Source organism: Mesoplodon mirus (assembly GCF_964341445.2).
Source record: "Mesoplodon mirus genome assembly, chromosome: 8".
Taxonomy (NCBI): Eukaryota; Metazoa; Chordata; class Mammalia; order Artiodactyla; family Ziphiidae; genus Mesoplodon; species Mesoplodon mirus.
In genome coordinates, this window is record NC_138984.1 from 34,677,549 (window position 1) to 34,704,943 (window position 27,395).

A 27,395-nucleotide genomic window follows, 5' to 3' on the forward strand; every position below is an offset into this window, starting at 1 on the left:
GGGGAGAATGTGATAACTGCCTGTATCAACACACATGCGCGCGCGCGCGCGCCTGGTGGCTAAACGGGTGAGTCTAACTCCGATGCCTTGGAACGCGGAGCTTGGCAACGTGGGGGCGGACGGAGACCCGGCCCAGGGGCTGTGGCTTAGGCGCCGCGAAGCCCCCGCCTCCCGCAGGTCCCGGAGGCCGCGGCGTTGCGGGGAGCCAGGCTCGGGCCGGCGGCGGTTGCGCCGAGGGAGCCCGGCCGGCACAGCGCCATGAGGGCGGACTCAGGGCTCCGGGTGGAGGAGGACCACCCGGTGAGCGGTGAGGGGCGCGTTGGCCGCTGCCTTAACGCAGCCGCTACCTCTGGGGCGGAGCGGACACCGACATGCTGGGGACTAGAAGGGGAGAGCCCAGCTCGGGGAGCGCGCTCATCGGCCCATTTGGCGCTCACAGGATAGGGCTGGGGGTGGGGGCTGGAAGTTCTTCCCAAGGCCGGACCCGAACCCCAGGAGCTGGGCGAGGTGCCAGGCTTGAAGTTTCCGGGGGCCTGAGTGCGCATGTTGCCATGACGACGCCTCACATCGCTGCCGCCCCTGCTCCTCCGGGTCCGGGGCCTGCCGCAGAGGGTCTCTTTATCGACTCCTCCCGGAGGGCCTTTAGCCGCCCGGGAGATAGCTGTTTGCCAGCGGGGACTTTTAATCCTGGTCTTCTCTCACTTCCCTCGAACAAATCACCGCAACCACTTGGGAAACCATGGGAAAAATCGTGATTGCTACACCACGCCCGCTGGAGACTCTCCTCCCGGGCATGTCAGCCCTGACTGCGACGCCCCCTTTTCCACAGGAGTAGACTGGAAAAGCCACACCAGGTCTCCGCCCTCTCCCTCGCTCCCACCCTGATGGAGGAGGCTGCGGGCCAGAGCTGCCTTTGCGGCGCAGTTCGATGACGCATTGCGCCTGTGCGCGGAGCCCGCTGGGCGGGTGTGAACCCGGGCGGGGTGTAAGCGACCCGCGGCTGGGAGTTAGCGGCTGCCGGGCAGCCCAGCTTTAGACGGAATGGGGAAGAAGCAGGTGGTAAGCGAGCCTTAGTTACTTTCAGTTCAGTTGGGCCGTCCTACTTTTGAGGAGTGTCGAGGTTGGGTTTCTGGATGGATGATACGTCATTTTTGCGGGACTTTTGAAATGTGGAGTTATCGTGTGAACTGAGTCTTTGGTGAGAAAGCGGTCCATAGCATCTTTAGAACAATACCATTCCGTAGATAGATAGAACAATAACTATCCTTCTTTGCTGGTTGAATTTTGACTACTGGATAGTGTTAAGACAGCTGGCCTTGTCCTAATCTTTTAGCATTTGTATTAACACACTTTTTGAATGAATGGATAGGTAAATGGGACAGTTGTGGAACAAACTACGAGTGTTTAAAATTTAACCTTTTTAAACCAATGTCCTTTGCAACCAGCTTGAGATACTTGGAACATTAAACTGATTTCTAGGCATTTTTGTTAGTATTTTATTTTGAAAGATTCCAGAGTGCTACTTAACTGTAATTTCTCTGAACTGCAAACACTTTTCTTATTCATGTAAAATAGCATTTATAAGTTTTTTTTTCTTTCTGCCCTAAAATGCGTTTTTCACACTGTACGTTTCAGAGTATGTTTTTTCAAAGTATGTTACTATGTGGCTTAAAACCTCCATTGGCTTCCCATTGAATTAAAACAAAATCTCTAATAATTAGTGATGTTGAGCATGTTTTCATGTGCCTCTTGGCTATCTGTATGTCTTCTTTGGAGAAATGTCTGTTTAGGTCTTCCGCCCATTTTTTTTATTGGGTTGTTTGTTTTTTGATACTGAGCTGCATAAGCTGTTTGTGTATTTTGGAATTTAATCCCTTTTCAGTTGCCTCATTTGCAAATATTTTCTCTCATTCTGAGGATTGTCTTTTCGTCTTGTTTATGGTTTCCTTTGCTGTGCAAAAGCTTTTACGTATAATTAGGTCCCATTTGTTTTTATTCTCATTACTCTAGGAGGTGGGTCAAAAAAGATCTTGCTGTGATTTATGTCAAAGAGTGTTCTTTCTATCTTTTCCTCTAAGAGTTTTATAGTGTCTGGTCTTACGTTTAGGTCTTTAATCCCTTTTGAATGGTACAGATGAACCTATTTGCAAAGCAGCAATAGAGACACAGACGTAGAGGACAAACGAGTGGACACCAAGGAGGGAAGGGGTGCATGGGATGAACTGGGAGATTGGTATTGACATATATAACAACTATGTATAAAATAGATAACTAATGAGAACCTGCTGTATAGCACAGGGGGAACTCTACTCAGTGCTCTGTGGTGACCTAAAAGGGAAGGAAATCCAAAAAAAAGAGAGGATGTATGTATACATATGGCTGATTCACTTTGCTGTACAGTAGAAACTAACACAACATTGTAAAGCAGCTATACCCCAATTTTAAAAAAATCCAGGCTCCTTCCCTTTGTCTTCCTAATTAATCTGCCCATGCCTTGATAACTGTGCCTCATCCTTATTGGCCTTCTTTTATCTGGAACTCTCTAAGCCCAGTCTCCCATAAAGGACTTTGTATTTGCTCCCCTTTGGCTCCTTTCTTATTCAGGTCTCAGCTCAAATATCTCCTAACTAAAGAGAGACTTTTCCTAACTAAAGTAGCACTCCTCATTCTTCTCTTCCATATATATATATAAAATATATATACTTAATGTTATTGTCTAATACTTAACCACTAGAATGTAAGTTCCATAAGAGCAAGGATCCCTCTGTTTTGTTCATTACTATATCCCTGATGCTTAGAACAGAGCCTGGTCTGTAGACATTAAGGAATATAGGAAGGAAGGAACTTTATATGAAATTCAGGAGTGATAGGACAAATTAAAATTGCCCATCTGATTCTCATCAGTACCTCCTGGGTTTCACTTGATGAGTAGGATTATCAAAAATTTGAAATACACGAAGTAAAGATGCTCTAAGGTTTTTACTTACAAGAAGTTTTCTTTTTCTTTTTCCCATAGCGTCCTCCACGAGCCCTTCCACCTGTGCCAAGGTAAAAATAATTTACAGTAATTTTATTATTGAGTTTTAAGAATGCAAAGTGAGTAAAGTGAAAAAAATTGACTAGTACTTTTACACAATTATAATAATTCAGAAGAGACTTCCTGAAAGTTTAAAGATGAATAATTCTTGAATCATCAAGATAGCAGTTACAATTAAATGCTCTGTTTCAGAGACTAAATGTCCACATGTTAGGATAATGGATCCATTCTTAATGTTTTAATGTCTTGTTTATCAGAATTCTGATCCTCTTTTGTTTGCTAGAATAGTTTCCTCAGAGTTTAAGCTGATTTTAATCAGTGACAAAATAAGAGTTCTTAATCTGTTTAATCCACTTTATTAATAGACAGTAGGGAATATGTATATGTAGGTTCAGAAAATATTGGGGTTACTTTGTTAGTCTTATTAAACAGCTTATTACTGATAATTAATAAGCTAGTTTGTAAACTAGCTGATTTTGTGTGAAAGCTAATTTTATTTTAAGTTTGTAATGATTTAAGTCAATTTTCAGTCTAACAATATACTAGATTTCTAATTAACAGAGTTTCTCTTTTTGTCTCTGTCCTGATTAAATTTGGTCGGTGTCATATAAAGTGCTAATCAAGGTGAGTTAGTTCACTGTTAATGTAAAACTTTCTAAATACAGTATTTGGTGTTTGAAAGTTAGTTTGATTCCTTCATTTTCTCTTAAACTTGAACCTGAATAGTATAATTTATAATGCTACAATTTTTTTTATCATAGTAATCTCCTATGACTGCTGTTTTTAAAGGATGGTTGATATATAACACTAGTTATGTGGCTGATATTTGACCTTATAAATTAAAAAGCATTCATCCCTGAATGGAGTCACCTAGAACATAACTGTTGGCTAGCTTACAGTTCCGTAATAGGGACTACATCTTCCTTTGTCCCATTTCATCAGGATAGGCTGGGTTATGTCACACTAACCCCAACATCTCAGTTACTTAATATTATACGGGGTTTTTCTGGTTAATGCAAAGTCCATTGTAGCAACAATCCAGGACAGTTACCTTTCTCTACCTCTTCACTAGTGATGTAGTGATCCTGGCTGCTTCCATGCTGTGGTTCTGCCATCTTAATGTGAGACCTCCTCAGTTGCCACAGCAAGGGAAGGGGAAGCTGGAGGGTTACTCACTGGCTTTTTCAATGTTTTGGCCCCCAAAAGGCACAGATCACTTCATCTTGCAGCCTATTGGCCAAAACCAGTCATAGGCCACACCTAAGTGCAAGGGGGCTGGGAAATATAGGGGATCAGATGAATATTTGGTGAGCCCACTTTCTGTCACAGTTTATAACGTTACTGACCAGCCGTGAGCTACCGGTACTATACTATGGGCTCCCTTTGACTTTGTCAGTCTCTTGCCTTCTTCCCCTAATGTATAGAAATAGGCTGGAAAAGAGGGAAAGGTCTTCCCTACTAAAAGTTCCCCTTTGACTTTTCCCTGCATTGAATTTTAGGCAGCCTTTTCTGTTGTTCTTTCTGTTTTATAGATGATATTCCACTTAGTCATCCTAAGAAAAAGAAGCCCAGAACAAAACCCACAGTAGGTAAGAAGTGTTCTTGTTGTGTGGGATCACAAGTTTTTCCAGGACATCAGGCATGCTAAACATCACAGATCAGTGAGAGGCCAGGCCCTAGTCCCAAGTCACTGCTGTGTTAAGGATAGAATCCAGTTCACTTTGAAGCAGTGGGATTCTTGGTGGCAGTGAGGGTCAAGGTAGTGGGCAGCCTGAAGAGTTTCTAGATAGAAACATTTGTGTAATAAAGGGTTATGCTGCCCCAGATCTTACTTCCACAACATTCTTGGACTCTTTGAGGTCTTTCATCCCTAGATAACACAAGTTGTCTTAAGTTATGATTGGTTCCAGACCCTTGAACAGGATACTGGATTTAGAGACACAAGGTTCTTGGATCCCTCATTTCACTCAGAGAGTCTCTACATTAGAACATGAGTCTGAAGCCAGGGCCATATCATCCAGGTATTAAAGCTCCAAAAATGAGCAAGTTCTGTGAACTTTTTTTGTCCCATTCACTGATAATCCTGGACATTCTGTCAGTAACTCAAACTCAGCACGTCCAGAATTTATCATCACTTTCAACAATAAATCAAGTTTTACTGCTTACTTACAAATTTCTGTTAATGGCCCCCACACACACACTCTCCCACTGACTGGGGCTGGAAACCTCAGTCACCTCTCACTGGTCGCTTCACTCTACTTGCTGCCTCTCACAAGCTTGCTTCTTCTGTAGTATCTTTTACGTCTCTTTCCCTTTGTCATTTCCACTGTCACGACCGTAGTTAGCCTAGCTCCTTTCTTCTTCTCACCTGAGCTATTGGGGTAGCCTCCAACATTGTTCTGTACTTCTAGCTTTCTTCTACCCTAGTCGGTCCTGCCCATGACTGCTGGATGAACTTCCTAAAGCTCGTAGCTGATAATACCTTATACCTGGTTGGAAACTTGTATTAGCTTATCATTGCCTTACAAATGGCGGAATACATGGTGGGTGGAGGAAAAGAGAGAAATGGAAATGGATGCATAGAGAAAGGCATACAGATATGCAACAAAAAGAAAAGAGAGGCAGAGAGACTTAGATTCACAAAGATACTGAAATGCTAGGTACTAAAAACATACTCACAATTAAGTACAGACATGTACATGTGGATTTAGAAAGGTCACTGGTGAAGGATGCAATAAAGACTGAGTTGGGGTAGCAGAGGTAGGGCTCTATCCCAGCTACCAGCTTTTTTTCTTGTAAAAAAGAGAAAAAAAATCAGTGCTCTAGACAAAAAAGGAGGTGCATTGCTAGGCTTTTATTAAAATTGTTTTTCAATTAGGGTACTTCAAAATTTTCACTCCTACAATTTGCAGTTCTTCTACATAAAATAGTGGGTGGTGGGGAAGAAGAGATATTTCCATAGGATGGATTGCTAGCAGTAAAACTGCTAGACAGAAGGACCTATGCATTATTAATATGATAAATTTCTGCTAAATTGCCTTCAAGGGAGTTGTTATTTTCTTGCCACCAACAGAGTTTGAGTATCACATTTGCTAAATCCTTGAGAACATTGGAAAATATCAACCTTTCAATTCCTTTTGTCAACCTAGTGGGCAAAAAGTAGCTTATTTTAGTTTCCATTTCTCTGAATACTAATGAGGTTAAGCATCTTTTCATTTGTTTATTCACTCATTTGTATTTCTTCTTTTGTGAAGAAGCAATGTAGTGAATGTAATGAAGTAAAATTCAAATCTGCCAAAATGGGTCGAAATCTGCTCAAAGATTTGATGAGGGGAGAGATTGAAATGAATGATCAGATGAAGAGATTTTTAAGTTATCTGTTAACTCCAGTTATCCATGATGACTTTATCATGTGTTAATTTATTAATGAAGGACTAAACTATATAGAGGCTGATAATTCTCAAGGCATAAGACAAGAGCGTTCCCTATGGTGAGAGTTTCCTTTACATTTTCACCTTTTTGAAAGTTCAGAAGCAGTTTTCCTCCTGCCTTTCCTCTTTCTAGCCCCCTGGTTCTTTGCTTCCTCATTCTTCCTTGTTCCCTCATTTATTTCTTTTCCCAACTTAAAGCCCAAAGTTACAGGTGAGGAGGGAGGAAATCAAGATTTAGGGCACAATTAGTTCTGTAAGAGAAGAGGTTATTATATAGGAAACATTCCAGTTCCCCCTTTCCCTGTATTTTTAAGACGTAGTAATCTCTGCTCAAGTTATCCCAATTTTTTCCAACTCCATTTCTCTGTAGCTAGTGCTTCTTTGGAAGGTCTTGTTCAGACTGCTGTTCACAGGCCACCTGAGGGCAGTGAGCCACCAACTAAAGACCTCATAGAACATCAAGAAGCTCCTGTTCAAAGGAGACAGAAGAAGACGAAGCTACCTCTTGGTATGTAAAGAAACTAAGGTTAGGTTGTGACAGCAGTTGTGATTTTGGGGGTATGATTAAAAACCTGTCTGTTCCTATTTTTCCCCACCCATATCCCAGTTTTTTCTTTTTTGCTTAAAATTTTTATCGCCAGAGTAACTCCAATGGGTTAAGTCAGGAATATTTTAGAGGATCTCTTTTGATCGTATCTGTACAGATTATGAGAAGGGGTACAAATTCAGGACCAAAACAGAAAGTTCAGATCTTGGTATGTATATGAATTTGGTATATTATGAAATGGACATTGAGATTAGTGGGGAAAGGAAAAATTCTGTATTTACAGTAATATAATGGAGCAAAAGCCAACATTTTTTGAGTCTCACTATGTCTCAGCACTATTCACAAGGTAAACAGAATATTATATCATTATTTTGCTATCAAACTGGCAGTGCTTTTTAAAGATTATAAAATCCAAAACTGTTGGATATAAAAGTATTGGTGAGAAATTGGTATACTCGTACACCAAAGTATAAATTGATATAGCCTATCTGAACTTACAGGAATAGAAGTAACTACAATGGCTACAGTAATTAAAGAATGCTAACTGTAACATAAGAATAGAAACTGGTAATAACCAAATATTTAACAATGTGATACTGCCTAGATAAATCATGTTTTACCCATTTAATAGAAACCAAGTACACATTAAAAGGATTGTTAAAGTAAAATAGTGACATGGAAAACCATCAACAATATATTGTTAAGTCAAAAACAAAGATTATAAAATAGTATATATCAAAGGATCCCATTTTTGTAAAATATGTTATATTAATTTCCTAGGGCTACCAGAACAGATTACCACAAACTGAATGACTTAAAACAACAGAAATCTAGTCTCTGACAATACTAGAGGATAGAGGTCCAAAATCAAGGTGTCCACAGGACCATGCTCCCTCCAAAGGCTCTAGGAAAGAATCCACCCTAGCCTCTTCTAGATTCTGGTGGTTGTTTATAATTCTTGGCATTCTTTGGCTTGTGACAGCATAACTCCATTCTGTGCCTCCGTCTTCAAATTTTTCCCTGTGTTTCTGTGTCCAAATTTTGCTCTTCTTATAAGGACAGCAATCACTGGATTTAGGGCCCATCCTAATCCAGCATGACCTCATCTTAACTTGATTACATCTGCAAAGACCCTATTTCTAAAATCTCATTCACAGGTATTGGGAGTTAGGACTTGCACATATGTTTTCTGGGGGACACAATACAATCCAGACCATATGTATATACATAAACATATGTAAAAAGAATGGAAAGCTATAGCAAAGTATCAACAGTGGTACGTTTTTTAGAAGGAGGAATTAGGTATGATTTAAAAAAAATTTCTTTCTTCATTTATGTTTTATTTTTATATATTTTATGTGTATAACTTTTATAATAATTAGAAAAAAGAAAATAGATATTGTTAGAATAAAACAAAGGAAGGAACAAAGATTGGGAGATTAGCTCTCTCCTATTAACATCAGCCCCAAGGAATAGATTATTACAAAATAGTTTCCCTGACTAATTCCTTGCCTCTTAGAAGATAGTAGATCCTTATTAGATGAAAGAATTATAGGAGTAGAGGGCAGGAACTAGAAAAGTTAGGAGAATGGAGCACAGTTTTGCGATGCAAGTTGAAATGGGATACCACAGTGCCTGGGAGCACTAAGAGGAGGGGACAGAAGAGGGCAGAGAAGGAAAGAGACAGAAATGACCCTCAGACAGCTTTACCTACTCTACAGTTTATTTCATTACTGGCAGTAAATATAGTTGAATTAAAACTACTCTCTTAGACACTTACTCACCCTCCCTGCCTTGTGAGGACACACAAAATGACATCTGTTTGCAAGAAAGCTCTCACCAGAATACAACCATGCTGGCACCTTGATCTCAGACTTCCAGCCTTCAGAACTATAGCCTCATCCCCCAGAGGGCAGACAGCAGAAGCAAGAAGAACTACAATACTGCAGCCCGTGGAACAAAAACCACATTCACAGAAAGATAGGCAAGATGAAAAGGCAGAGGGCTATGTACCAGATGAAGGAACAAGATAAAACCCCAGAGAAACAACTAAATGAAGTGGAGATAGGCAACAATCCAGAAAAAGAATTCAGAATAATGATAGTGAAGATGATCCAGGACCTCGGAAAAAGAATGGAGGCAAAGATCGAGAAGATGCAAGAAATGTTTAACAAAGACCTAGAAGAATTCAAGAACAAAAAAATAGAGATGCACAATACAATAACTGAAATGAAAACTACACTAGAAGGAATCAATAGCAGAATAACTGAGGCAGAAGAACGGATAAGTGACCTGGAAGACAGAATGGTGGAATTCACTTCTATGAGCAGAATAAAGAAAAAAGAATGAAAAGAAATGAAGACAGCCTAAGAGACCTCTGGGACAACGTAAAATGCAACAACATTCGCATTATAGGGGTCCCAGAAGGAGAAGAGAGAGAGAAAGGACCAGAGAAAATATCTGAAGAGATTATAGTCGAAAACTTCCCTCACATGGGAAAGGAAATAGCCACCCAAGTCCAGGAAGCACAGAGAGTCCCATACAGGATAAATCCAAGGAGAAACACACTCAGACACATAGTAATCAAACTGGCAAAAATTAAAGACAAAGAAAAATTGAAAGCAGCAAGGGAAAAATGGCAAATAACATAGAAGGGAACTCCCATAAGGCTAACAGCTGATTTCTCAGCAGAAACTCTACAAGCCAGAAGGGAGTGGCATGATATGAAAGTGATGAAAGGGAAGAACCTACAACCATGATTACTCTACCCGGCAAGGATCTCATTCAGATTTGATGGAGAAATCAAAAGCTTTACAGACAACCAAAAGCTAAGAGAATTCAGCACCACCAAACCAGCTCTACAACAAATGCTAAAGGAACTTCTCTAAGTGGGAAACACAAAAGAAGGAAAGGACCTACAAAACAAACCCAAAATGGTCATAGGAACGTACATATCGATAATTACCTGAAACGTGAATGGATTAAATGCTCCAACCAAAAGACACAGGCTTGCTGAATGGATACAAAAACAAGACCCATATATATGCTGTCTTCAAGAGACCCACTTCAGACCTAGGGACACATTCAGACTGAAAGTGAGGGGATGGAAAAAGATATTCCATACAAATGAAAATCAAAAGAAAGCTGGAGTAGCAACACTCATATCAGATAAAATAGACTTTAAAATAAAGAATGTTACAAGAGACAAGGAAGGACACTACATAATGATCAGGGGATCAATCCAAGAAGAAGATATAACAATTATAAATATATATGCACCCAACATAGGCGCACCTCAATACATAAGGCAACTGCTAACAGCTATAAAACAGGAAATCGACAGTAACACAAGAATAGTGGGGGACTTTAACACCTCACTTACACCAATGGACAGATCATCCAAAATGAAAATAAATAAGGAAACAGAAGCTTTAAATGACACAATAAGCCAGATAGATTTAATTGATATTTATAGGACATTCCATCCAAAAACAGCAGATTACACTTTCTTCTCAAGTGCGCACAGAACATTCTCCAGGATAGATCACATCTTGGGTCACAAATCAAGCCTCAGTAAATTTAAGAAAATTGAAATCATATCAAGCATCTTTTCTGACCACAATGCTATGAGATTAGAAACGAATTACAGGGGAAAAAACGTAAAAAAAAAACACATGGAGGGTAAACAATACGTTACTAAATAACCGAGAGATCACTGAAGAAATCAAAGAGGAAATCAAAAAATACCTAGAGACACATGACAATGAAAACACGACGATCCAAAACCTATGGGATGAAGCAAAAGCAGTTCTAAGAGGGAAGTTTATAGCTATACAAGCCTACCTCAAGAAACTAGAAAAATCTCAAATAAACAATCTAACCTTACACCTGAAGGACCTAGAGAGAGAAGAACAAACAAGACCCAAAATTAGCACAAGGAAAGAAATAAAGACCAGAGCAGAAATAAGTGAAATAGAAACAAAGAAAACAACAGCAAAGTTCAATAAAACTAAAAGCTGGTTCTTTCAGAAGGTAAACAAAATTAATAAACCATTAGCTAGACTCATCAAGAAAAAAGGGAGAGGACTCAAATCAATAAAATGAGAAACGAAAAAGGAGAAATTAAAACAGACACCGCAGAAATAAAAACCATCCTAAGAGACTACTACAATCAACTCTATGCCAATAAAATGGACAACGTGGAAGAAATGGACAAATTCTTAGAAAGGTAAAACCTTCCAAGACTGAACCAGGAAGAGATAGAAAATATGAACAGACCAATCACAAGTAATGATATTGAAACTGTGATTAAAAATCTTCCAACAAACAGAAGTCCAGGACCAGATGGCTTCACAGGTGAATTCTATCAAACATTTAGAGAAGAGCTAACACCCATCCTTCTCAAACTCCTCCAAAAAATTGCAGAGGAAGGAACACTCCCAATCACATTCTTTGAGGCCACTATCACCCTGATACCAAAACCAGACAAAGATACTACAAAAAAAGAAAATTACAGACCAATATAAATGATGAATATAGATGCAAAAATCCTCAACAAAATACTAGCAAACAGAATCCAGCAACACATTAAAAGGATCATACACCATGATCAAGTGGGATTTATCCCAGCGATGCAAGGATTCTTCAGTATATGCAAATCAATCAATGTGATACACCATGTTAACAAATTGAAGAATAAAAACCATATGATCATCTCAATAGATGCAGAAAAAGCTTTGGACAAAATGCAACACCCATTTATGATAAAAATTCTCCAGAAAGTGGGCATAGAGGGAACCTATCTCAACATAATAAAGGCCATATATGACAAACCCACAGCAAACATCATTCTCAATGGTGAAAAACTGAAAGCATTTCCTCTAAGATCAGGAACAAGACAAGGATGTCCACTCTCGCCACTATTATTCAACATAGTTTTGGAAGTCCTAGCCACAGCAATCAGAGAAGAAAAAGAAATAAAAGGAATCCAAATTGGAAAAGAAGTAAAATTGTCACTGTTTTCAGATGAGATGATACTATACATAGAGAATTTTAAAGATGCCACCAGAAAACGACTAGAGCTAATCAATGAATTTGGTAAAGTTGCAGGATACAAAATTAATGCACAGAAATCTCTTGCATTCCTATACACTAATGATGAAAAATCTGAAAGAGAAATTTAGGAAACACTCCCATTTACCATTGCAACAAAAAGAATAAAATACCTAGGAATAAAGCTACCTAGGGAGACAAAAGACCTGTATGCAGAAAACTATAGACACTGATGAAAGAAATTAAAGATGATACCAACAGATGGAGAGATATACCATGTTCTTGGATTGGAAGAATCAAAATTGTGAAAGTAACTATACTACCCAAAGCAATCTACAGACTCTGTGCAGTCCCTATCAAATTACCAATGGCATTTTTTATGGAACTAGAACAAAAAATCTTAAAATTTGTATGGAGACACAAAAGACCCCGAATAGCCAAAGCAGTCTTGAGGGAAAAAAATGGAGCTAGAGGAATCAGACTCCCTGACTTCAGACTATACTGTAAAGCTACAGTCATCAAGACAATATGGTACTGGCACAAAAACAGAAACATAGATCAATGGAACAAGATAGAAAGCCCAGAGATAAACCCATGCACCTATGGTCAACTAATCTATGACAAAGGAGGCAAGGATATACAATGGATAAAAGACAGCCTCTTCAATAAGTGGTGATGGGAAAACTGGACAGCTACATGTAAAAGAATGAAATTAGAACACTCCCTAACACCATACACAAAAATAAATTCAAAATGGATTAGAGACCTAAATGTAAGACCAGACACTATAAAACTCTTAGAGGAAAACATAGGAAGAACACTCTTTGACATAAATCACAGCAAGATCTTTTTTGATCCACCTCCTAGAGTAATGGAAATAAACACAAACAAGTAGGACCTAATGAAACTTAAAAGTTTTTGCACCACAAAGGAATCTATAAACAAGATGAGAAGACAACCCTCAGAGTGGGAGAAAATATTTGCAAATGAATCAGTGGAGAAAGGATTAATCTCCAAAATATATAAACAGCTCATTCAGCTTAATATTAAAAAAACAACACAATCCAAAAATGGGCAGAAGACCTAAATAGACATTTCTCCAAAGAAGACATACAGATGGCCAAGAAGCATATGAAAAGCTTCTCAACATCACTAATTATTAGAGAAATGCAAATCAAAACTACAATGAGATATCACCTCACACCAGTTAATGGGCATCATCAGAAAATCTACAAACAACAAATGCTGGAGAGGGTGTGGAGAAAAGGGAACCCTCTTGCACTGTTGGCGGGAATGTAAATTGGTACAGCCACTATGGAGAACAGTATGGAGGTTCCTTAAAAAACTAAAAATAGAATTACCATATGATCCAGCAATCCCACTACTGGGCATATACCCAGAGAAAACCATAATTCAAAAAGACACATGCACCCCAATGTTCATTGCAGCACTATTTACAATAGCCAGGTCATGGAAGCAACCTAAATGCCCACTGACAGACAAATGGATAAAGAAGATGTGGTACATATATACAATGGAATATTACTCAGCCATAAAAAGGAGTGAAATTGGGTCATTTGTTGAGACGTGGATGGATCTAGAGACTGTCATACAGAGTGAAGTAAGTCAGAAAGAGAAAAACAAATATCGTATATTATCACATATATGTGGAACCTAGAAAAATGGTACAGATGAACCGGTTTGCAGGGCAGATGCAAACAGATGTAGAGAACAAATGTATGGAGACCAAGCGGGGAAAGTGGCGGTGGGGTGGTGGTGGTGGTGTGTTGAATTGGGTGATTGGGATTGACATGTATACACTGATGTGTATAAAATTGATGACTAAAAAGAACCTGCTGTATAAAAAAAATAAAATAAATTTCAAAAATTCAAAAAAAACATACTACTCTCTTAGTAATTCAGTTAGGGTACAATTTGAAAATCTAGATGGATACCAGTATACCTATATAGTTTTATAATTCATGAAAATTCATGAAAAAATATAATTTTTATAATTCATGAAAAATTATATTTTTATATAATTTTATATAATTATAGTTTTATAATTTATGGAAAAAAGGTATTAATAGAAATGACTGTTTTTAGAAAATTCAGGACCCAACTAAGTTTAGGCCAAAGAGTACTTGTGACTGCCATTCTAGAATATACCTACCCCTACAGGTCCAGCTTTCTAAATTTCTGGGTTTTAAATATTGTTGATTTTTGTTTTGTTCAGAACGTCTGTGGTAGGCTCTACTGCTTATATTTTATTTCCAGCCCAGGCTGTAAGTGTTTTTTAAAATAGAATTTTCGGGACTTTGAGGGCATTCCATTTACTGTATTTCCAGATAGGAAGAGTTGCTAGTGGGTTAGAAACTTCCATTGACTCACTTGAACTTAATACCTTGTGTGCAGAAAAGAGTTAACACAGCAGGCCTGGACAGGCCTACTTTCTAGAGGGCCTCTTGACTGGCATCTGGGAACTTGGCTGGTAAACAATTTTCTACATTGATATAAAGCTTTCTCTATCAGGGTGGCTCACTGTGCATTTGTGCACACAATGTGATTTATGCTAAACATCTGCTTTTCTTCTGGCAGTCTAGAATTTTGGTATGTGCTCGGCAGAGGGTGCCTATGTGATCACTCCCAATAAGAACGCTGGGCACTGAGTGTCTGATGAGCTTGCCTGGAAGAGAAAGCGATATATGTGTTGTCACAACTTGTTGCTGGAAGAATTAGCATATCCTGTGTGACTTCATTGATAGAGGACTCTTGGAAACTTGTACCTGTTTTCTTTTGGACTTTGCTCCATGAGCTTTTTCCTTTATGCTGATTCTGCTTAATATCTTTTCCCTGTAATAAAGTGTAACCATGAGTGTAAATGACTTGTGAGTCCTTTGAGTGAATCACAGAACCTGGAAGTAATCTTGGAGATCTCTGACACACCCTGGGTGTTGGATTACTTAATTTTTTTTCTATATTGTTTGGTATCACAATTTCAAACTTTCTCTTGAGTGTTAAGAGGTGTAAAATTTTAAAAATTAAAACTTTGTAAGATGGTGAAAAAAATTGGGGGCCAATTAAAATTCTTAAAGATCTTTTGTCTTGCAGAAGTCTTGTACATTACTTTCCTTTTTACATCCTGGTAATTTGAAAACTTAATCTACTTTATTTTCAGAATTGGAGACTGCCTTTACCCAGAAGAAGACTTCTAGTGCATCTTTATTACCAAATGAAAATGGTATCAATGTGGAGCCAGCTGAGGAGCCAGCTATTCAAAAACCTCGAAGGAAGACAAAGTAAGAATTTATTTGTCCTTCTAAATATTTTGCAGAGATACCCTGATGCTTAATTTCAAGCCCCCAAATGGCAGCTTCTAAGTCTTATTAAATACTTGTAATTGTATATCTCTAGGATAAGTAATAGTACAAAAATATCAGTTAAACCAATCTAAGGATAAATTTGAAAAGAGAAAACCCACTGAGAAAAGTAAAATATTGTATTTAAATAAAAAATTTTAGGAGCTGTCTCTGAAGAAGAGGAACACAAATAGAAGATTTTGTATAAGTAATAAAAATATTACATATTAAAGATATTAAAAATTAAAGGTAATATTAATAAAATAGGCTATATTATTTATTTTCTCATGTTAACAGAATTCAAATTATGATTTTTTTAGCAATACATAAAAATGTTTATTTTAACATAGGAAATTAAGTGTTAGGTAAAATATAATGGTATTCTTTAAAGAAGTACACTGGGAGTTATATAACTTGTTTGTACTTGGAAGTGACTCTGCAAGTAGTGATTAATATCTATATAGAATCATGTAATTTTAAATCTGTGAAGAAGCTTACGAATCTAGTTCAGTCACTTCATTTTCCAGATGAGAAAACTGAGGCCCACAGAAATAAAAGTGACTTGCTGTGCATAAGAGTTAATAACTGATCCATTTGAGTAAAAACCAAATTTTGTGACTCCCAAGTCCAAGGCTCTTTCCATGAGACTCACAGGTACCTCCTTATTTGGGTCTGTAAAAAGTTAATAATCATCCATTTTTCTTACTTTCTCCCTGATTATAGGAAAACCCAGCCAGCGGAATTACATTATGCCAATGAGCTAGGAGTTGAAGATGAAGACATAATTACTGATGAGCAAAGTAGTCCAGAACAACAGTCTGTATTGACTGCACCCACTGGTATTAGCCAGCCTGTAGGGAAAGTGTTTGTGGAAAAAAACCGTAAGTAGGTCTTTGTTTTGGAATGTGAGCTCTTTAAGAATTATGCAAGAATATCCTTTGACCTGGGAATTATACTTCTGGAAATCTGAATTAAGGAAATAAGCAAAAAGATGGATAAAAATTTGTACATAAAGCTAATCATCACATTGTTATTCATGAGAGCGAAAAACTGGAAAAAACCTAAATGTAAAACAGGAGGGGAATGATTTCAGACAGTTATGGCACATCTATACAATGAAATCTTCTGCACCACTAAAAATAATGTTTAGGGAGAATTTTTCACTTCATGGGAAGATTCTAATGAAAAATAAACATAAATACACACACGTAGTTTGATTTTAGCTATAGAAAATTGCATAGGACAAAAAAATTGCATAGGATATGCTTTGAATATTCTGCCTAAAGAACTCATCTAAAACATAAAGATTAGTCCTTAAAATTTGCAACTTAGATTTTACATAAATTGTTTTAGAATTCTGATTCCATAAAAACCCACCTAAGGGATCTTGGCGTCATTGGCCAGTGAGAAACCTGCAATCCAGAGAGGCTGACTCCCCCAGGGTCTCCCAGTTGGTTAGTGCAGAATTGGGACTCGAACCAAGGTTTCATGACTTCTAGTTAAGGGCTTTTACTAGTTTACCATGTGGCCATAATTTACTTCAGTCTATTTTCAAGCAATATCACTCAATCCTCATTTTTATTCTTGCTTCCCTTAGCACAGAAACTTCCCTACTAAAGTAACTGGTCATAAAAGTTACCACTAGTCTGCTCAGAAGTTGCTTTTTCTTTGGGAAAATTAGGTGTCGTACGTCTTCTATCTTTCCTCCTCCAAAGTACTTGACAGCCAGGTTTGGCAAGGATAATGGAACCTTTCCTGTTTCCTGAGGTTCATTTGTGGATCAGCAGATAAATGAGAAGGAGAAGCCTCCTCGTCAGCAGTAAACACATAAAGCTGTGCTCACAGTGTTGCAGTGCTGACACTTGAACTGGTACCTTCCATGGGCATCTTCTTAAGACAAGTGTATGAAACAGCCAGTTTCTTTTCTGTCATCACAGAATGCCATGCTACACTAACTGTCATCTTTTCCTAAGAAATTTAAGGTGTTTTCAAATATTGACTTACTTTTATAGTGTTGGGATTTAAACTTTAATACTCGTGAAGTCTCTAAATTAGAGGTTTTTAGGCTGTGTTATGTTAAGGGTTTCCAGACTTTGTTCTGAGTTGCAAGTTCATTATTGTATTTCATTAAATATAATTGATTTCTAAGACTGTTACTGTAACATCTTTTTGGGTCGAGAAGAAAGTGCATGGACATTGTTTACTTTTCTTAAAGATAAAAAAATAGTATGTTTTATAAACTGAAAGAAAAGAGCCTTCTGAAATAGGGACCAAATCAGGGAGAATTTTTAGATAGGAAAACAGCAAAATTTCAGTCTCAGTGTGGGGTTCTTAAGTGTAGAATAATAAGAAAGACCCCCAGGGTTCCCTCTTGTTAGTTGTTTATAGTTGTGTATTGTGTTCTTAGGGCGATTCCAGGCTGCTGATCGCTCAGAGCTGATAAAGACCACAGAAAAGATAGACGTGTCGATGGACGTGAAGCCTTCCTGGACCACCAGAGATGTTGCACTGTCAGTGAACCGGGCTTTCAGGTGGCTGATTCTGTTGGACTTCTCTTAAAACAAATGTTCCATAATTTTTTTAAAAAAGTGTTGATTGTTCAATACTATTAACAAAATTGACAACTTAAAATGGTGGTGGGTATAGTTTTTAAACATTCAGTTAGAGTTAAATGACCTGCCTATCAGTGTAGTAAAAAGAAAAACTTGTTTTTATCTTTTGTGAAATGTTGAATTTTATTCTTACATGTGAAGAGACTTGAAGAATGTTTTAGCTTTTTACTTTTGTCATTCATGTATAATAATGAAACCCTTTTCCATTCAGGATGATTGGTCTCTTTTCTCATGGCTTCTTGGCTGGCTGTGCTGTGTGGAATATTGTTGTGATATATGTTTTAGCAGGAGACGAGCTTTCTAACCTCTCAAACCTTCTGCAACAATACAAGACGTTAGCATATCCATTCCAGAGTCTTCTCTACTTGCTTTTGGCTCTAAGTACAGTTTCAGCTTTTGACAGGTAAGACTCTTGTGACTGCAGATCCCTCTAACTTTTCTTCAGGAGGAAGTGTTGAGCAAAATGTGTCCCTGACTATGACATTTTCAAAATAGAATTATAGCATTTTAATATTATTTTGACTTTTTAAAAAAGCCATTCTGTTTCTGTTTTTGGGGGTGGGGGTGGGGGATGGAACTACTGTGAGCAAAAATATCCCCCAAAGTCTTAACCCATTCCAGCATCAACTCTAAGTCCAAAATTTCATACAAATATAATCAGCTCAGAAAGTCCCAAACATCTTCCAGATGACCTGAATCAGGTATAGACAAGACTCTGGGTATTTTGTTAGTTTCCTAGGGCTGCTGTAACAAAGTACTACGAACTGGGTGGCTTGAAACAGGAATTTATTTTCTCACAGTTCTGGAATCCAGAAGTCTAAAATCAAGGTGTGGGCAAGGTTGGTTCCGTTTTGGAGGGCTCCAAGGAGAGTCTGTTCCTGCCTCTTTCCTAGCTTCCAGAGGTTTCTGGCAGTCCTTGGTGTTCCTTGGCTTGTAGATGCATCACTCCAACCTCTCCTTCTGTTGTCACATGACAGTCTAGTCTCTTCTGTGTGTGTCTTCTCTTCTTATAAGGACACTAGTCATATTGGATTAGGGCCCATTGTAATGGCCTCATCTTAAGTTGATCGCATCTGCAAAGACTCTATTTCCAAATAGGGTCACGTTCACAGGTACCAGGGTTTAGAAGTTCAGTATATCTTTTTGGGAACACAATTCAACCCATTAAGGAAAACAACTTATAACCCAATAATATGGGTAATAGAAAGAGGTATAATAGAATCTAATGAAATTTGCCAATCAAGTTTAATTTGTTTCTTCTTAACTCTAAAGGAATGATGACTAAAATAGTCTTCTAGTTAAATGTTTTATGTTGCTTTTGTAAATAAGATATTCTTTCATGTGTGCTAAATATAAACTGTAGCTACTTAAAGCTTAGTAATAGACAACACATGTGGTAGCATTAAAATAGAGAAGGAAGAAACTATTGTCCAGAGAGTACAGTTTTGTAAGAAGTTTACAACTGCACTGTGACAAGAGGCTTTTGTATTTTCTAGGATTGACTTTGCTAAAACATCAGTAGCAATCCGAAATTTTCTTGCCCTGGATCCAACAGCTTTAGCATCTTTCTGTGAGTAAATAGTTTAATTTGATAACTGTGTAACTTTGAACCAGAAAGAGTATAATTTTATTTTAAAAAGGACTTTATATTATTGCTACTTATAAACATTACATATAGATATTTATTCAGTGGAATTTGTAATTAAAAAACCATGGTAGGCATAATTTTGATAGAATTATTTTTTAATAGAGGTTATCTAAATAACTTTTAAAAGTTTGTTATTCTATATTGCTTAATATTTAACTTTTGTGTTTTCTACTTGACATTAAACAGATTGAGCTGATAGGGCATTTTAGTAACAAATACTATTTTATATCTTTTTGGTAATTTGGAATAAATTTTGTTTTAATTATGAGAATATTAATAAAATGAATTTTAGGACCATGAGTAAGTCATTTAATTTCTTAAAAGATCTTCTAGGTTCTTGTCAGCCTAATGATGAAATAGTGAGCATCAAAAGACCCTTCTCGGGCTTCCCCGGTGGCGCAGTGGTTGAGAGTCCGCCTGCCGATGCAGGGGACACGGGTTCGTGCCCCGGTCTGGGAAGATCCCACATGCCGCGCAGTGGCTAGACCCGTGAGCCATGGCCGCTGAGCCTGCGCGTCCGGAGCCTGTGCTCTGCAAAGGGAGAGGCCACAACAGTGAGAGGCCTGCGTACCGCAAAACAAACAAACAAACAAACAAAAGACCCTTCTCTACCTATATTCTTGAAAAATAATGTAAGACTATCCAGCCTATTGAAATTGACTAAGTGAAATTTTTTTGTAGCATCATTCCCCAAAGTACTGATTATTTTTGACCTTAAAGTAATCTATAAGTTAAAAATAATTAAAAATTATTAATTTTTAATTAATTTTATTAATTAATTAAAAATAATTGTTAAAAATACATTATTAGTAATTCATTTGTCTTTTTCTCAGTGTACTTTACTGCTCTTATATTATCTCTGAGTCAACAAACGACAAGTGATAGAATCCACCTTTACACACCTTCTTCTGTTAATGGTAGCCTCTGGTAAGAATTCACAGTAGCATTAGTAATTGTTGATCGTAATAACAGCAACGATGGGAGTAATGGTGCTGTTCTTATCCTTTCACTCTTTTACTTGTTTTCATCTATAAGTAATATTGAGGGCCCTGTTTTTGTTTCCAAAATTATGGCAAAAAAAACCCCAATTCCATTGCTTAATGGGTAACTATTGTTGTATACTCCTGCATTTCTAATGAAATGTTTTGTAAAAAAAATCTGTTTTAAATCTCTGAAGTTACGGTTTTAAAATAAATCATTACATGGTGAACTGGGGGAGCCCCACATCCTCACCCCCAATCAGGGAGCCTGATACCGCAGAGTAGTGACGGGAGTGGGTACCTGGGATAGAGTCAGGAAACCAAGCAGGCCACAAAGAGAGCGGATGAGGGAGAGTCTGCTTCCGCCGATCAGTGGCCAACCACGAGAGTGACAGGATGGCTGAGATCCACCTCACAAGACTTAGAGGGGCAGTCTTGTTTGAAGAGAGTGGCTAGGGGCTTGAGGTTAAGAGAGAAAGGAATGACTGAAGAGTAGCACTAACAGTAGTTGGAAGGGAAACTGAGAAAAATTCTTTGGCAACAGTAAATGTCCATTACATCTGTGTACAAAGCAAATCTGTTTAGAATTCAAGAACATTTGAGCCTTTGTTCTCATGATATATATGGTGTTATTTTATAGGGAAGTTATAGTTTATGCTTGTTATTCCTCTGGGTGAGGACTGCTCATTTTTTTTAAAGTTTATAAAATAGATATATCTGGATATATGGACCAAAATGAAGACATTTCTAATGAGTATTTCTGTACCTTTAGGGCAGAAGGAGTTGAGGAACAGGTTCTCCAGCCATGGATTGTGGTGAATCTGGTGGTGGCCCTTCTGGTTGGATTATCTTGGCTTTTTTTGTCTTATAGGCCAGGCATGGATCTTAGTGAAGGTATGTATTAAAGAAAAAGTAGTATATCTTAAAATCTTCTATAATAACTTTATAAATCTTCTTTTAATGGATACAGCTTACAACATTTCAATAACAAAGATATATTTAAAGTAAAATAACATAAGAAGAGTAATAATAAAGTGGTGAAACATAATGCCACGAGAAGCAGGGAGGAGTGTATAGGAGAGCTGTAGTCTTGAAGTATTGAATACTTAATGAGGGGTTTCTGTGGTCCTTTCTCATATTTTGGAGGCATTTCTTCTCTTGGAACGCTTCAGGTATTTTATAGGAAGTTTTTACTCTTCATTTCTCTTAGTCTTTTTCTGATCAAAGTATCTCTTAATGTGAAATAAATCGTGCTTCATCTATTAGCCTCTGTTATTCAAGTGAATTTATTCTTACCTCCTCCTCTACCTGCCACAAAATCTTAACTCCTCATTGTCTAATGAAGTGTTTAGTAATCCTACCTTTAGTGTGCCCAGGGTGAAGTGAGATTTGCTAATCTCTAGTCCTCAGACCCCTCTTGGAACACCTGAAGAAGAGTCACATTAGCAAACTGCTAGTCTTTTCAGCAGCTTTGGGAACTGCTTAGTATTTGTATTGTAAGTTGTATTTCCTGGCAGATGTTCCACAGTTTCACCCTGAATCTCTTTGATATTTTCTGGACTTTGGTTGTTATTTTATTCTTGATTTGTTAAACATCCTGAGCATTTAACTGCAGTTTGACCAACTGATTATAGCCTATGTCTCAGAAGTCTTGGAACTGAGAATCTTTTCAACCTTTCCATTTGTAAAAACCAAGATAAAAAAGTGTAATCTTCTTGTGTATTTTCATTCATAAATGTACCTTTGCTCATGTTGTTCACTAATTATTCCTTTCGATACATTTAAAGTATTTTAAAAAGTCTTCTTAGGCTTTAAGTATTTTGCTGTTTTTCTTTCACTTAGTATAGTTTTTAGTCATTCAAAGATTTTTTCATCTAATGCTTACATCAGGTGACTTTATTTTATTAATTCCTAAGGTTTTCTTTTTTTGTATTTCCTGATATTTTAATAAATTATGTGTCTATGCTAAGTAATAGTTTAAATGTAGAAATGTCAACTAATAACATTCTGCACTGTGGTTGGGATTAAAGCTGCATGCAGCTGGCTTGTATGGTATTCAGTCTAAATCACAAAGTGTGTGTTACTTACTAAATATTTCCAGAATCCTGCTTTTAGGGTCATGTGAGTCAAGTAACATTTCCATGTGGATAAAAAAAGGAAATATAAAATGAGGATGATAATACTCGCTTAAAGGGTTGTTATGGTGATTAAATAGGGTAACATATTTAAGATATCCTGGCACACACCTCATCTTAGTTCGAGGTCCTCCACTGCATCTGTGTCCTACATTTTAGGTTATCATGATCACTATAGAATTAGACCTCTTAGATGTCTAATGATCCTGGATTCTCTAAGTGACTTAAATTTCCTGGTAAGAGTTATTATATTGTCTCTATTATATTATATGTTTCATTTTTCAAGGGTTTATAATACATTCAAAACTTGTATATCTCAAAATGCAAAACATGTACATTTGTCATTAGTTCACCTTTTAAATCAGATTTCACTATCAAGAATTCTTACTCGTACTTGAGGGCTTTCTATTATTATATAATATGTCAATATTTAAAGACTGTTTATAACTAAGCTATAAAACTCTTTTTGAGATACTGGGAAATCATTTTGAGTGTGATTTGTTCATTTTCTCTCCCAGAGTTGATGTTCTCCTCTGATGTGGAAGAATATCCTGATAAAGATAAAGGAATCAAAGCCTCTTCATAGTGCCAACTCACCTTCAGAGTAATTACCTAGTATTTAGAATTTTTCCCATTCTTGTTTTTAAATGTATTTTTATAAGATATTTACAGATGTATTTGGAATTGATTTTTCGATTATATAATACTGAAGAATTTCTCAGGATTACGGAAAATGCTAAAATTGTATCTGTGATTTATACCCAAACATTCATTTCTATAGCATTGTTGTCTTTATGACAAAGGAGATGCTGAGGTAGAAACCAACAGGTGAAAGTGTTTATTTCCTGTTTTCTCAAATTAGTTGCATTTATAATCATTATCTTTAAAAGTACTGTATACAGTACTTTTAAAAAAGCCATAACTTTAGTGTTACAGAATATATATCAGGTTTAAACATAAATTTAGGGAATAGAGAAGAAGGGGGGAAAAAGGACCTTCATTATTTATTTTTCATGTCTCCTTACTGAATAAATTGAAATATGAAATTTGTTTTTTTTGAAACTGGTTCAGTGGTTGTGTATCATGTAATAAGTCTAATGTAATGTAATTTAGCTTGAAAGATGCTTTATTTCATGGCTAATAAAAAGGAAATGTAACCTTTATTTGAAAAGTTTTATAATCGTAAAAGTTTATTTTTCTTGAAGACCTGTACCAGTAGTTCCCGTATCTGGTTACACATCAGAATCATTTAGGGAGCTTTAAAAAAACATATTTTGCAGAAGAGAAGCCAAGTGGGCCAAGAGCTCAGGAGAATAAAGGAGAGGCCTGCGAGCCTATTAACACTCACTTGACCTCTGCAGACCCTTTCCCCTGCTTCTTTTTTACATGACAAGAAGTATGAGTAGAAATTCACCATACCTAATCTCAGGCTCTTTGTCAGAGAGATCTTTGGCTGTCACGGAAATCCCACTCTTCAGGTAGGTCCTGCACTCAAAGAGGTCTCTTCAGAGCTGTATCCAGTGATGCCTCAACTGGTATGAGACCTAGAGCTCAAGACATTAAGGCTCACTGTGGGCAAAGGTGTCTCAGAGGCTCTTGAGCACCTCAGTAAAACTGGGCCTGCCCTGATTAGCAAGCCACTGAATGCTGTGGAGCAGAAGAGGAGTGACAAATAGATGATGGAGTCGGATGGCTCTGAGCACAGGTCTAAATTTGGTACACACACCATACTAGGAATATCTTGCTGTTTGTAAGGCCAGAGCTGCTGAAAAGGGAATTCCCCTTCTGTCACAGAATTGTGAATCCACTGGCAATTCTGAAGTCATCCTGCCTATTCCAGCTTTCACTGTGATCAGCAATGGTTTTCATGCTGGCATCACGCTGGCAGCGCAGGAGTTCGTGATCCTCCCTGCCAGCAAACTTCCGGGAAGCCACACTCATTAGAGCTGAAGCTTACCACACCTGAACAATGTCGTCAAGGAGAAACATGAAAGAACCAATGTGGGGGATTTTGGTGAACTGAATATTGTCCCCCAAAGATGTCCATGTCCCAATCCGTGGAATCTGGTGGAGCTGTACAAATTTTTCATCAAGGAAAACACAGTGGTATCTATCAAAAAACTTTTGGCCATGATGATTGAGAAACTTGGAGGAAGTTCATTGCTAACGTATGTCTCCATGATTGGCTCAAAATCATAATTTTTCTCACCTTTCTCTATACATCACATGTTGGGTAGAGCGGTATACTTAGTAGAGTTCCTGAGGTGTCAAAAAGCAAGATCCCCAGTGGGGTTTTTGCCATTGTTTTTTGGGTGCAAAATATTCAGTAATTAATACCTGCCTCTCCCGACTCCCCGCAGGCAGAACAAAATATATATAGGCTTCTATGCTCCATTCCCAGAGATTCAGATTCACTGGGTCTGAGATGGTACCTGGAACACTGTCTTTTAGAAAAAGATATGCCAAGTGGTTGTGATATAGCCAGTAGACTAGCCAGCATTTGGGATCTCTGGCCTACGTGTACCATTTGTAATTTATTATGAAATGAAGCTTGGATTGCAATAGATGACTTGATTTGATCTTGATCAAATTGCTAGGTTTGTGAGAGGACAAAAAAAGAAAGAAAATGAATAAAACATGGTACCTGCCTTTTGGTGACTCATAATCTAGTCAAAAGACAGAGATAGGCATAGGAGTTGAAGAATCTAGGGAAGTATTTCAGGTAAGGGGTATGTGCAGGTCCTTTATAGGATGGATAGGCTTTCTACTGGTGGAAGTGGAGACAAAGAAAAGGCTATACACGTGAGTGAGCTCTGAGGGATTTTTATTTGGAAACTATCAAATGTAAAATTGTTGAAAGACTAATGTAATAGCAACTGTAATCTATATCAACTTAGATTATTGTTAACTTTTTGCCTCATTTGCTTTCTTTCTTTATACGTCCTTTTTGCTTGCTAAATCTTTTGAAAGTAAGTTGCTAACATCATGTCTCTTCACCCAAATATTTAAGCATGCATCCTCCAAAAAGAACATTTTTCTGCATAGCACAATATCATTAAAACAGTTGGAAAAACAATAATTTCAGTCCATTCTCAAATTTTCCCAGTTGTCTCTTAAGATCTAGTCAAGGTTTACACATTTCAGTTTGTTATCTAAATTTAAAATGGTCTCATCTTTTCTCCCCCGTGATATTTTTTAATTGAAAAATTTACTGAGATAAATGTAGATTCATGCAAACTTAAATAATAGAGTAATCCTTTGTACACTTGGCCAGTGCCTCCAAATACCATTTTACAAAATTCATAGTATAATATCACAACCAGCATATTGACACTGACATGATCTACCAATCTTGTTCAGATATCCCTAGTTTAACATATCCCTAGTTTTACTTGTACACACTTGTGTGTGTCTGTATATATTAAGTTCTATACAATTTTATCAATTGTGTAGGGTTCATTTATGTAGCACCACAGCCCAGGTACTGAACAAGTCCAAAAACCATAAGAATCTCTCATGCTGCCCTTTTATAAACACAACCTCCTTCCCACATCCCCTCCCTGCACCCCTAACTCTAAGCCCTGGCAATCACTAATGTCTTCTATTTCTAAAATTTTGTAATTTCAGTAATGTTATAAGTTGAATCGTACAGTATGTAATCTTTTGGGATTAGCTTGTTTCTGCTCAGCGCATTCCCTGGAGATTAACCCACGTTGTATGGCCATAGTTCATTCCTTTTTATTGCAAAGCCGTGATCCAAGGTATGTATTGAAGTTTAACCACTTACCTGTTGAAGGACATCTGAGCTGATTCCACTTTTTGACTATTATGAACAAAGCTGCTATGAACATTTGTGTACAGCTTTTTGAGTGAATGTGAGTTTTCATTTCTCTGGGATAAACACCCTGGAGTGCAATTGTTGTATGGTAGTTCCATGTTTAGTTTTTTTAAGAAATTACCAAACTCTTTTCAGAGAGGTCATACCATTCTACATTCCCCCGTGATTTTTTTGTGTGTGTGTGTATGTGTATGAAGAATCCAAACCAGTTTTTAAAAATAGTCCCACCTACATTTTTATTTGTTTGATTTTTTTTACCCGTAAAAGTATCATTCAGTTTGTTTCTCTACCTCCTGAATTTCCTGTAGACTGGAGGTTAGGGCTAGAGGTTTGATTAGAGTTAGGTTAGATTTTTGTTGTTGCATCACATGAACCCTAAGGAAGTCAGAGTGTGCTGGTGGACAGCAAGTCTCTTTGAACAGTGATTAAACACGACACAGCACAGACTCAAAATGACAGCAAACATGTATCAAGGGCGTTGGGGTATTGTGCCATGAACCCTGAAGAGTGAAAGGTGAGGATCAGATTCCTGCCCCCAAAGAACTCTATCTTTTGAAATTAACAACTAATTCTAATAGGGTGAGCCCACTAATAGGGATATGCCAAGTAGCAGCTTGGAGACAGCAATTAATTCTGCTTTGGGGGTATGTGTATGGGGTTATAAAGTGTAAGGCTGAACTCTGAGGTGGCCTTTGAATAAAAGAAAAATAGATTCCATATAGAATAGCCATAAGTAATGATCCTGAGGTGGTAAGG

At 37.5% G+C, this 27,395-nt stretch overlaps 1 protein-coding gene across 3 annotated transcripts; it reads left to right on the plus strand.

Moving 5' to 3' along the window:
- TMEM237 (transmembrane protein 237) lies at window positions 1–23,997 on the plus strand. Of its 3 annotated transcripts, none has more exons than XM_082630497.1 (13): window positions 1–67; window positions 3,017–3,048; window positions 3,651–3,661; window positions 4,570–4,626; window positions 6,839–6,976; window positions 15,246–15,366; window positions 16,150–16,307; window positions 17,834–17,957; window positions 18,250–18,441; window positions 19,535–19,608; window positions 20,520–20,613; window positions 21,439–21,560; window positions 23,320–23,997. In XM_082630497.1, the coding sequence occupies exons 1-13, from the start codon at window positions 35–37 to the stop codon at window positions 23,385–23,387; spliced, it is 1,224 nt and encodes a 407-aa protein (XP_082486623.1). In that variant the 5' UTR covers window positions 1–34; the 3' UTR covers window positions 23,388–23,997. The 3 variants fall into 3 exon arrangements, with proteins under 3 accessions (XP_082486623.1, XP_082486622.1, XP_082486624.1); XM_082630496.1 differs by lacking the exon at window positions 1–67 and adding an exon at window positions 162–300; XM_082630498.1 differs by lacking the exon at window positions 1–67 and adding an exon at window positions 486–1,059 and having other exon boundaries at window positions 23,320–23,996.
- The last annotated feature ends 3,398 nt before the right edge of the window (window positions 23,998–27,395 follow it).

What these genes read in the sequence shown, in the direction of transcription:
- TMEM237 (XM_082630496.1), top strand. Translation starts at nt 259, where the DNA reads ATGAGGGCGGACTCAGGGCTCCGGGTGGAGGAGGACCACCCG. An exon ending in ACAGTTTCAGCTTTTGACAG is followed by an intron (nt 18,442 to 19,534) that starts GTAAGACTCTTG and finishes TGTATTTTCTAG; the next exon opens with GATTGACTTTGCTAAAACAT. An exon ending in AGGCATGGATCTTAGTGAAG is followed by an intron (nt 21,561 to 23,319) that starts GTATGTATTAAA and finishes TTTCTCTCCCAG; the next exon opens with AGTTGATGTTCTCCTCTGAT.